Source organism: Coregonus lavaretus (assembly GCF_964263955.1).
Source record: "Coregonus lavaretus genome assembly, chromosome: 25".
Taxonomy (NCBI): domain Eukaryota; kingdom Metazoa; phylum Chordata; class Actinopteri; order Salmoniformes; family Salmonidae; genus Coregonus; species Coregonus lavaretus.
In genome coordinates, this window is record NC_140012.1 from 25,238,665 (window position 1) to 25,251,608 (window position 12,944).

At 41.1% G+C, this 12,944-nt stretch overlaps 1 protein-coding gene across 1 annotated transcript; it reads right to left on the reverse strand.

Moving 5' to 3' along the window:
- Positions 1-2,715: 2,715 nt before the first annotated feature.
- noxo1b (NADPH oxidase organizer 1b) lies at positions 2,716-12,586 on the reverse strand. The gene is made up of 8 exons (XM_084141487.1): positions 12,478-12,586; positions 12,264-12,344; positions 12,067-12,139; positions 11,630-11,813; positions 10,798-10,991; positions 10,478-10,579; positions 7,846-7,963; positions 2,716-7,361 (listed from the first exon to the last, which is right to left on the reverse strand). The coding sequence occupies exons 1-8, from the start codon at positions 12,550-12,552 to the stop codon at positions 6,623-6,625; spliced, it is 1,566 nt and encodes a 521-aa protein (XP_083997613.1). The 5' UTR covers positions 12,553-12,586; the 3' UTR covers positions 2,716-6,622.
- Positions 12,587-12,944: the final 358 nt, after the last annotated feature.

The following is a 12,944-nucleotide window of genomic DNA, read 5'->3' on the forward strand; positions in this document are numbered from 1 at the left end:
CAAAATGTAGCGCACTCTTCCCAGCATCTATGTGTTTTATCAGAGTTCTTCCTTGTGTTTGAACAAAAAAGTCATAATGTCAACACAATTAACCCTTTGTTACTGACCGTAAATGCCACTCCTAAAGTACACAGTTGATTTGCTTTAGTAGCAATAGTGGGAATTATTGCTGCAATCAGAGATAACCTCAATTCATGTAATGAATTGGAAATTCCACATTTTTCTCTTTTATATACAGTGGGGGGAAAAAGTATTTAGTCAGCCACCAATTGTGCAAGTTCTCCCACTTAAAAAGATGAGAGAGGCCTGTAATTTTCATCATAGGTACACGTCAACTATGACAGACAATTTGAGGAAAAAAAATCCAGAAAATCACATTGTAGGATTTTTTATGAATTTATTTGCAAATTATGGTGGAAAATAAGTATTTGGTCACCTACAAACAAGCAAGATTTCTGGCTCTCACAGACATGTAACTTCTTCTTTAAGAGGCTCCTCTGTCCTCCACTCGTTACCTGTATTAATGGCACCTGTTTGAACTTGTTATCAGTATAAAAGACACCTGTCCACAACCTCAAACAGTCACACTCCAAACTCCACTATGGCCACGACCAAAGAGCTGTCAAAGGACACCAGAAACAACATTGTAGACCTGCACCAGGCTGGGAAGACTGAATCTGCAATAGGTAAGCAGCTTGGTTTGAAGAAATCAACTGTGGGAGCAATTATTAGGAAATGGAAGACATACAAGACCACTGATAATCTCCCTCGATCTGGGGCTCCACGCAAGATCTCACCCCGTGGGGTCAAAATGATCACAAGAACGGTGAGCAAAAATCCCAGAACCACACGGGGGGACCTAGTGAATGACCTGCAGAGAGCTGGGACCAAAGTAACAAAGCCTACCATCAGTAACACACTACGCCGCCAGAGACTCAAATCCTGCAGTGCCAGACGTGTCCCCCTGCTTAAGCCAGTACATGTCCAGGCCCGTCTGAAGTTTGCTAGAGTGCATTTGGATGATCCAGAAGAGGATTAGGAGAATGTCATATGGTCAGATGAAACCAAAATATAACTTTTTGGTAAAAACTCAACTCGTCGTGTTTGGAGGACACCAAAGAACACCATACCTACTGTGAAGCATGGGGGTGGAAACATCATGCTTTGGGGCTGTTTTTCTACAAAGGGACCAGGACGACTGATCTGTGTAAAGGAAAGAATGAATGGGGCCATGTATCGTGAGATTTTGAGTGAAAACCTCCTTCCATCAGCAAGGGCATTGAAGATGAAACGTGGCTGGGTCTTTCAGCATGACAATGATCCCAAACACACCGCCCGGGCAACGAAGGAGTGGCTTCGTAAGAAGCATTTCAAGGTCCTGGAGTGGCCTAGCCAGTCTCCAGATCTCAACCCCATAGATAATCTTTGGAGGGAGTTGAAAGTCTGTGTTGCCCAGCGACAGCCCCAAAACATCACTGCTCTAGAGATCTGCATGGAGGAATGGGCCAGAATACCAGCAACAGTGTGTGAAAACCTTGTGAAGACTTACAGAAAACGTTTGACCTGTGTCATTGCCAACAAAGGGTATATAACAAAGTATTGAGAAACTTTTGTTATTGACCAAATACTTATTTTCCACCATAATTTGCAAATAAATTCATTACAATTCCTACAATGTGATTTTCTGGATATTTATTTTCTCATTTTGTCTGTCATAGTTGACGTGTACCTATGATGAAAATTACAGGCCTCTCTCATCTTTTTAAGTGGGAGAACTTGCACAATTGGTGGCTGACTAAATACTTTTTTTCCCCACTGTATTTCCTTTATTGTTTTATTGACAGATTTACCAGATCTGGATACAGTAGGCTACCTTGATCTGCTTGTGATAAGGCATGGATTGCTACTGTGAGTCCACACCTTTTCTCAACATGCAGAGAGAGGTTATTGCCAACGACAACAACTTAAGAGAGAAACTAGTTTATCATCCAGCAGTATCCAGGCCAAGGAGACTTGATCATTATGACAGTGACTGACAAGAGCTTTATTTTGCTATGTCTTTCTAGCCAAACAAAAGCAACCAAGTTACTTAACATACTGTTATTCTCACCTCAATCAGAAGCAAATCTACAGTCTCACATTAAAATGCCTATAGTTCATGGCAATCCCTATGACTGCTTTTACGGAATACATTTTCTTCCTTTAATTAATTATTCAGTTTAAGTAATCTAGCAGGTAGCTTAGCGGTTAAGAGCATTGGGCCAGTTACTGAAATGTCGATGGTTTGAACCCCCGAGCTGACTAGGTGAAAAATCTGTTGATGTGCCCTTGAGCAAGGCTCTTAACATTAATTTCTCCTGTAAGTCGCACTGGATAAGAGGGTCCATGAAAATCTAAGTAATCTTCCCTTTGAAATGAATAGAATTTAACTCATTTGGAAAGATAAAAGAGTACAAGCAAGACTGTGTAATGAACCATTTGAATCATAATCTCAGCTCCTCAATCACTTTTAGTGTTTAATCTTCTCCTATTCATTTGTGTGTTTGTCATCTGCCTCCCCCTGTGTTACAGTTTTTTTTCCAAACTGGTAACACTTGTAATGCAGCATGTCTTACATTCAAAACCTTTCATTGTGCATTAATTTTGTTTGTAGACATTTCACCACATAACCATTGATCCAAAATATCAGTTTTAAATGACCAAAACACAACATAATGATATTTTCTCAATTTAATTATTTTAACAACCAGTTAATCCAATAGCAAAAAAACATAAGATACATGGTTCAAAATTGCCCTTTGAATGTAGTATGCTACAGTACTGTAAATGACAGTACATTGCACTGTTTTCACAGACAACACACTTGCATTACCCATTAAAATGGACTGAACATAACATTTCCATAATTTGTATCCCATGTGTAATAGATCCCATCTCTAAGGTGTGATCATTTTACCAGTTTCCATGTAAAATCTAAAGGTTTACCGAACGTTTACAGTTTTTTTTATCGCTTTGGTGCAATTTTCACAAGTATGTGTTACATTTTCACAACTATAGTACAAACTCAAAACAGATCATCAAAAAGGCAGTTGTTTCAAAACTCTTAGTGCATTTCCAATTGACTATGTACAGCACACATAATCATAGTCACTTTTTCACCAAACTTAATCAGTGTTTTGTCTAGAAATACATATAAAGTAATTGCCTTTCACAATGCAATGCTCACATTACTTTTGATATGATTCTCTTCTCTTTTGTTAAAATACATTTTACTATTACTTAATCTGACTGCTCTCAATTGATGATAAATAAATATGCCATTTAGCAGACGCTTTTATCCAAAGCGACTTACAGTCATGCGTGCATACATTTTTGTGTATGGGTGGTCCTGGGGATCGAACCCACTACCTTGGCGTTACAAGCGCCGTGCTCTACCAGCTGAGCTACAGAGGACCACAACTGATCACTTGAATGTTTGGTAAACCTATAGATTTGACATGTAAACTGGTTTGTCTACTACAGATTTTGAGAACTACATAATGAAAATTATGTCTGTAAAGTAGAAACATAAAAGGTATGATATATACTTGAATGTACTACTATGATAATGACTATTATGATTTTACTTTACAGTAAGTTGAAAAAAAGTACTGTAATACCGTAATATATGCCATTACGTAGCAGACACTTTTATCCAAAGTGACAACAGTCCACACATTTTGGTATGTGACCGCAGCGGGAATCAAACCCACAACTCTGGTGTTGCTAGTGCCATGTGCTTATGAACTGAGCCATGTACAGGACCACTACAATACATAAGCACAATACAATACAATACACAATAACAATACAGGTGGAACATGTATGAAACATGACCACAGTAGAAAATAAGACTTGGAAAGAGAGAAGACAAATACGTTGAATTCAGCGTATAGGATAATGTTGATTGCATATAAGGCATACAGACAGTAATGGTAAACACTTCCAGTAAAATTCCAGTATGGAATGACAGTGATTTCAGACACCAATAGAAGAATGATATGTAGGCTACAACAAACAAACCAGTCATTGGTCAACTCTAAAGGGGTAGAACTAGAGCATATGGGCCTATACACATTTAAAAAATACATTGAAACTGAACCCCTCGAAAATGTCCCTCAGGGAACAAATGCACAATTTCAACGTCATAATGAAAATCATTCTACAATATTAAAGCAAAATAGATACAAATTATATCATACTATATTTAATTTCATGTCATCCCATATCTTTCAGAGACAACCGTGTCTCATTCCTTGATATGCACAAATTAAGGAGTGTGGTGTAAAAGGTTTAAGACCAGTAGCCAATCCATTTCTACCTTTATAACCTATGAGCATTTCATGCTAATTTAAATAAGTATAATGAAATAGCAATAGTTTATCAATTATATAAATAGCATCAGAAAGTTGTCAGCACATTTTAAAGTTCAACATTAGCTAGATTTCCATCAATTTGTCGAAAGATTTTCAAGCAAATATTCTAATATGCGCACCAAATAAATAAACACATTTTACCTTTTGTCTGTTTACATCAAACTGGCTTCATGCAAATTTAAAAGCTGTGCGTAATGATGTAGTGCACATAAAAAGCATTTTGTCGTTTAACTAATAAAATAAAAAAAGTACAATGTGTTTCCATCCCATCTTTAACTCTGATTATGGATAAGATCATATTTATTTGTCAATTGACAGCCAAGCCCCGATCATCATGTCACCAGCATAAAATTAGGACCTTCGATATTTATTTTAAGGAGCATCAAGCTCATCATCACCATGCACTTTCACCACCCTGTGAGGTTCATCATAACTAATTTAATCTGTAGACGAATAAACTGTGTGCATGCTTTTCCAAGTCATAGTGGGAGGGCTACACAACATAGCATCACATGACTGCAAGTTTACTGCCACAGGAGGATTATTTTATCAACAAATGTGCATTAAAAAATTTCCACTGCATTTGTTGCATGATCTACACTATATATACAAAAGTATGTGGACACCCCTTGAAATGAGTAGATTTGGCTATTTCAGCCACAACGGTTGCTGACAGGTGTATAAAATTGAGCACACAGCCATGCAATCTCCACAGACAATCATTGGCAGTAGAAAGGCCTTACTGCAGAGCTCAGTGACTTTCAACGTGGCAGTCATAGAATGCCACCTTTCCAACAAGTCAGTTAGTAAAATTTCTGCCCTGCTAGAGCTGCACCGGTCAACTGTAAGTGCTGTTATTGTGAAGTGGAAACGTCTAGGAGCAACAATGGCTCAGCCGCGAAGTGGTAGGCCACACAAGCTCACAGAACGGGACCGCCAAGTGCTGAAGCGCGTAAAAATCGTCTGTCCTCGGTTGCAACACCGAGTTACAAACTGCCTCTGGAAGCAACGTCAGCACAAGAACTGTTAGTCGGGAGCTTCATGAAATGTGTTTCCATGGCCGAGCAGCCGCACACAAGCCTAAGATCACCATGCTCAATGCCAAGTGTCTGCTGGAGTGGTTTAAAGCTCGCCGCCATTGGACTCTGGAGCAGTGGAAACGCGTTCTCTGGAGTAATGAGTCACGCTTCACCCTCTGGCAGTCGAATGGACAAATCTGGGTTTGGCGGATGCCAGGAGAACACTACCTGCCCCAATGCATGGTGCCAACTGTAAAGTTTGGTGGAGGAGGAATAATGGTCTGGGGCTCTTTTTCATGGTTCGGGCTAGGCCCTTTAGTTCCAGTGAAGGGAAAACTTAATGCTACAGCATACAATGACATTCTAGGCGATTCTGTGCTTCCAATTTTGTGTCAATAGTTTAGGGAAGGCCCTTTACTGTTTCAGCATGACAATACCCCCATGCACAAAGCGAGGTCCATACAGAAATGGTTTGTCGAGATCGGTGTGGAAGAAAATGACTGGCCTGCACAAGCCCTGACCTCAAACCCATCGAACACCTTTGGGATGAATTGGAACGCAGACTGGTCCTCTGTAGCTCAATTGGTAGAGCATGGTGCTTGTAACGCCAGGGTAGTGGGTTCGATCCCCGGGACCACCCATACGTAAAAATGTATGCGCACATGACTGTAAGTCGCTTTGGATAAAAGCGTCTGCTAAATGGCATATTTTATTATATTATAATCGCCCAACATCAGTGCCCAACCTCACTAATGCTCTTGTGGCTGAATGGAAGTACTGTTACAAAATCTAGTGGAAAGCCTTCCCATAAGAGTGGAGGTTGTAAGCAGCAAAGGAGGGACCAACGCCATATTAATGACCATGATTTTGGAAAGAGATGTTCGACGAGCAGGTGTCCACATGCTTTTGGTTTCCATCAGGCCTGTAGTGAGTTTTTTTATTCAACAGGTACTTTACTCGCATAAAAATGGTTGGATGGAATCATGGTTAATGTAATATACAGAATAGGCATTTTTATGCAAATGTACCCTAGTATCGCAAGCCATACTAAAAGTATTGCGCTTCATGTAAAGTCGGCCGGGAGAGAATAGTGTAACCCTAACCCAAAAAACCCCACTCCCCACCACCCACGGCTCCCCAGAACCCTAACCCCATCTCCCAGTTCCCCCACCACCGCTGCCAGCCTTTCTAGTGGGTCTGGACAGTGTCCTGCAGGGAGAACAGCCTCCCCCTGGAGGCCAGGGCAGCCTTGCGTGTCATGGTGGTACACCGGGTCAGGATCTCCTGGGCTCTGGGTCGCGGGGGCACCCTGGGGGCAGCGGTGGGCATCTTACAGGATCCAGTCTCAGACCTGGAGCTGGGGCTGGAGGAGAGGCTCTTATCTGGGATGCTGCTGCCACTTTCGCTCTCCCCTGGCTGGGGTGAGGACCTGGGGCTGTTTGGGGGGCTCTGGGGCTCCTCCTCACTGCAGCTGGAAGAAGACGCCCTAACATTCCGGCCTGACGAACTGAAGTCAGAGTCAGAGGACTCGGCACAGCTGATGCTGCTCTTACGGTTTGCTGGATCCGGATTTGACTCCAGGTCTTCTCTCTCTCTTTGGGATGGAGGGACGGCCATGTCGGGACGAGTCTCAGACAGGAGCTCCAGAGAGCAGGTCTTCTGGAGACGGGAGGTCCGGTACCGTTCATCCCTGGGCTGGGTTGACATGTGCTGCTGCAGCCCTGTCTCCTCATACAGGGTGGGTGGGTAACAGTTGCGAGATTGGCTGTCTCTGCTGAATGCCAGATTGAGAGTAGAGCTGTTCATGTGGGTTGCCAGATTGAGAGAGGAGCTGTGCAGCTTCCTCTGCAGGGTGTGGAGGCCAGCACGTGGGTTGTTGTAAGGCTGCAGGTACATGGAGGGAGCGTAGCCCACTCTGCCATTATACCTGGAGGGGAAAAGAGTTGCGTCACTCAGGGTTCAAAGAGTTTGTTTTTTATTATAGGACATCTTCTGGTCATGACCCTCATGTCTTTGCTTAACAGAACGCTGAAGTGGCGCTGTTTGTCACAATCAATCATCATTTGTCAAAGGGAACCACCAACAGGTGTTATGTCATCCCTCCGCTCCTTACTGTTATTAGTTACCAAATACCTCTGCAAGAAAACCACAGGATTCCACTACTTATGTCGTTTAATTTCAGGAATTCACTTTTGGTGGCCATAATCACGTTTGGAGCGACAATGCATTCAACAGTTCCTCCCAGATACCTGCTGTCACACTATCTCAACTAAGACAATGAGAGGTTGTACATTGGTTGCATTGTCTTGTATTACAGACAAGACAATGAAACACAGTGTTGGTTGCTTTGTCTGTGTAACATTCTGAGAGGCAGACAGGCAGACAGATAGTCAGGTTACATGTTGACATACCTGATGAGCCACCATCCGTCGTCTGATTTCCTCAGCACCTCAACCACAGAGCCAATAGGAACAGGCACCTCGTCATGCATCTTAGTGGAGTAACTCCTCACAGCGCAGTAGAGAGTTCCTGATGGACAAACCAGGAAGCAGGTTAAAACAACAGAGCTTCCTTTCTACAACATCATCTACAGCAAGCCTTCAGGGCATTTATTGATAGTGGATCTTGAGAAATCTCAAAACCATGACAGAAAATCTTATAATGCAATCTTGTAATCTGGAATGCAATCTCAGTCTGTCATTGTTGATGATTTATATACACTCCATGACTGATTGGGGACGCTGTGTTGAAGCCACCGTGCCTGCGTCATTGTAGAGAATATTTTGGAAGCTATAGAAATGCATTTATTAATGTCTACATTTATTATATTACAGTCACCTTAATGCATGCTTTTACATTATATTATGTGAGCTAAACATAAATATGTAAAATAAAAAAGATATAAATATAATTTTTTTAAAGTATAATGTTTTTTAGATTACTAATATTACTGTCCCCACTACAACAAAAAAGATATACTTAAATACATACAATTTTAATTGAAATACTGTAGAATTCCATTCATTCGTATAGAGCCTCATAGTGGAGGAGTCATAATACCCATAAAACCTAGTGGTCAAACAGGTAAATGGTTCCAATCGTTTTCCCACCATTCATTTTTCCCATAGGGGCTGTGTTCCGTGTAGGCTTACCCTGGCATGACATTTTGATAACCGTGTCAATCTCTCTCGGACAAGGTGACTTTAATCAATATATTCTACTATATTTACGCTCAGATTCGAAAATGCTAATTAGCATCAAAGTAGACATCATGCAAAACAACAAATCCCTGCAAGCTCCTGCACGTCATCTCTAGCTGACACCTTTGCTAACAGGTACGTTTTCCATACTGACTAAAATATTATTTCACTAAAATGTTGTGTTCAAATGTGTTTATAATATAATATATAATATGCCATTTATCAGACGCTTTTATCCAAAGCGACTTACAGTCATGCGTGCATACATTTTTACGTATGGGTGGTCCCGGGGATCGAACCCACTACCCTGGCGTTACAAGCACCATGCTCTACCAATTGAGCTACAGAGGACCACAGTGTTTACATCCCTGTTAGTGAGTATTTATCCTTTGCCAAGATAATTCATCCACCTGACAGGTGTTGCATATCAAGAAGCTGACTAAACAGCATGATCATTACACAGGTGCACCTTGTGATGGGGACAATAACAAGCCAATCTAATATGTGCTGTTTTGTTACACAAAACAATGCCACAGATGTCTCAAATTGAGGGAGCATGCAATTGGCATGCTGATCCACCAGAGCTGTTTGAAAATGTATGCACTCATTACTGTAAGTCGCTCTGGATGAGGGCGTCTGCTAAATGACTAAAATGTAAATGTCAAATGTTGCCAGAGAATGTAATGGTAATTTCTCTACCATAGTCATTTTAGAGAATTTGGCAGTACGTCCAACCAGCCTCACAACCGCAGACCATTTGTGATGCATTGTGTGGGCGAGCGGTTTGCTGATGTCGATGTTGTGAACAGAGTGCCCCATGGTGGCGGTGGGGTTATGGTATAGGCAGGCATAAACTACGGACAACAAACACAATTGCATTTTAGCGATTGGCAATTTGAATGCACAAAAATACCATTGATGAGATCCTGAGGCCCATTGTGCGGCCAATTTTTTTCTTAAGGTCCTGTATCTGTGACCAATAGATGCATATCTGTATTCCCAGTCATGTGAAATCTATAGATTTGTGCATAATGAATTTATTTCAATTGACTGATTTCCTCATATGAACTGTAACTTAGTAAAAACATATTTGAAATTATTGCATGTTGCGTTTACATTTTTGTTCAGTATACAGTACATTTAGTTAACTTTCGATAGTTAATCCAGAGATTCTTACCTTTGCCTCGATTCGGCAGTCTCATCCAGATCATAATGGCATTTGTAGTTCTGTATGATAGCCACATTAGCAGCTAATTAGCATTTCATTTTTGGGGGGTAAATACAGGCGAATATATTGATAAAAGGCACCTCGTCCTAGAGATATTTACACGGTTATCAAAATGTCATGCCGGGGTAAGCCTACACGAAACACAGCCCTTATTTTAAGTGTTTCTAAAATCCCCTATGGGAAGAATTAATGGTGGAAAAACGATTGGAACCATTTCCCTATTTGAACACTAGGTTTTATGGGTATTATGACTCATACTGTTGTATTCTGTGGAGGACTGCTCTTACTGGGGAGTGCCAATATGGCCGTCCGGTGGCTTCAAAACCTCTCAATGGCCAATACATAGCATCTGCAATCCAGTGTTTATATACATCATTGGTCATTCTCTACTATGTTGGGATGAGGGTTATTTATCTAGTTTAGGACTTCCCCCTAGTGTTTGGCTGGCTGTGGAATTTTCTAACCACAAAACTGAATGTTTGGAATGGTTTATCCATGCACTAACTGCAATCCATAGTAGGCTTAGTATATTAAACAAACTTTCACAACATTTACTATGATTAAGTTTGTACTGTGGACAGGATATGCATAAATATACAGTAAAAAGTATCTTACCACCATCCAATCCATCTTCATCCTCCTCTGCCTCACACATCTCCAGGTAGGGAGCAGGGAACCAGGCCAACTGTTTATCCTCGTTCTCCACCAGCCACCAGCCTGAATGAACACACACAGACCGAGACAGAGGAAGTGTAAGACGAGGATGCATGTATCTATTATCCTATAAATGTATCTTAATTAGACTAGTCTTGATTTCCATGCTTCTCCACACAACGCTTGAAAGTGGAGCCTATCCCAGGTTAACAGTGGAGGGAGAAATTAAATGTGGGCTAACCTATGTTAAAATTGTAATCTAGATCAAAGAGGACTATAACCTGCTGGGTCTTTGATGAGCACATCCAGCCTCTCATCCAAAGCCACTTTAAAGGGCCTGTTCTTAGTATCCTTGGTGTTGTAGGGCCCCACACAGCGGTAAGACTGGCTCACAAAGGGGTGTGTCACATTGCCCAGGCTCAGACGCTGCCCGCTCATGTCCCCCACCCCATCCTCCGATGGCAGGATCATGATGCTGTGGAGAGGAGAGGAGACAAACAGACATCGTTAACGTTTTACCTGCTGGCAGAGATGGGCAGTATTTCTGTTACATGTATTTGAAATATGTATTTCAATTACTTCTGAGTATTTTCTAATTTGTATTACACTGGGCTGAACTACACTCCAATGTATTTTGTAACAAGATACTTTAGAGAGCTGTAATTTGTATTTTCAAAATGTAACCATTACTGAGAATGTTGTTGCTGTTCAGCAGGCAACTTGCAAATGTATTTCTGTATTTTAAAATACATGTATTTTGATTAAATACATTTCAAAATAAAATTTATTTTTATACATTGATCTTTATGGTATTTTGTAGTTGTATTTTGTAATTTTTGCCCATCCCTGTCTGCTGGGCGTTTCTTTAGGCAGAGGAACAGAGGCAACCTTGCAAGTTCCAAGTTGCAAGTTTGAAAGTATTTTCATGAGAAGGCCTGAGTGCTAGGCGCATAAAATATTGTTGTCATTTAGTAAATAGAGTAGACGCTCTCATTCAGTACGATTTAATAATAAGTGTAGTGAAATAAGAAGGCTGAAACAATCAAAAATGACTTTAAAAAAAAAAAAGGCTGAAATGCCCACATAAAAGGAGGGATGTTTGTAAGTGTTTACCTGTTTTTGGTGAAGTCTGCCTGCAGGTCGTGGTCTTTGGGCATGAAGAACTGGGTGACCTCTGAACTGCGGCTCACCGCGGGGTCACACCTGAGGAGCTCGCTGCAGTAGTTTTCCAGTAAATTCATCCGACGCATCGACCAACTAGGACCCTTCTCCTGGATCTTTCTCCTCATAGTTATGGCTGAGGTAGACAGAAGAGGAAAATGAAAAAGGTCCGCTCCGCACTCAGTATTTGCAGTGAAAGAAAGGAAAATGTATTCCATATTTAGTGAAGAGAAAGAATGGAAAATGTTTTCACTTTTTCATTAAGGTAGGAAGAAGAACAACATGAACCTGATGAGGAGGTGAGATAGGACAGTGATGAAGGAAAGTTGAAATAGCTTGGGGGTTGATTGTGAGGCAAATATCAGACTTTTCTGAGGTTGTTGACTTACCTCTGAATTTGGGAATCACTCTGTCTCTCTTGCGGAAAGGATTCTCTAGGGGAAACCTCTTCTTCAATTGCCTCTGTTGAAATAAGAGGAGGGATAGTAGTTTTGAATTACAAATTGTCAACACATCCTCTGATAAAGATGTATCAATAACTTTCTTTTTCTTCATTATTGATGTACAGCTTAAGTTTTAAACTTACGTGAAACTCCTTAAAATCCAGGAATGATCTGTAGACAATGACTTCACTCTCATCAGACCACACTATGGAGGTCATAAACATCTGTAGAATTTTTTAAAATTACATTAATTTATAAGAATGTAAAAAGGAAACATTTATATCTTTATATTCACAAAAATGGAATAACACACACAAACACACACACATTACACAATTCATTTCTATAGTGGTTTACCTTGATTTTTGATGCCTCTTTATGCATCACCCCAATAATCCGGGCACTGATGGCAAAGCGCATCTGGTCTCCCATTTCTGAGATTATTCACCTAATTTTTTGCGTTGGTAATGTCCTCCTCTCCAGCCTCTTGTTTTGCGCTCTATCGGCTCGGTGGGTACAATTATAGTTTGGGAGAAGAGGCGGAGTCGGTAAGCACGCCAACTGCCCGCCCGAGCGATATGGGTTGCGCTTAGTTCTTTGATTGTGCACGTGAATAAATATTTCAAACACGTGGCATATGCATCAACATCATCGTCACGGTGGCGCTTTGTACCGGGCTGTGGGCTGTTGTGGGCTGTGGGCTGTGGGCTGTGGGCTGTGGGCTGTGTGTGGGCTGTGGGCTGTGGGCTGTGGGCTAAAGGAATACATTTTTACATGTCCCGTCTAGAAGTGAAGTGGACGCTTTCGATTGATATTTTTTTTAT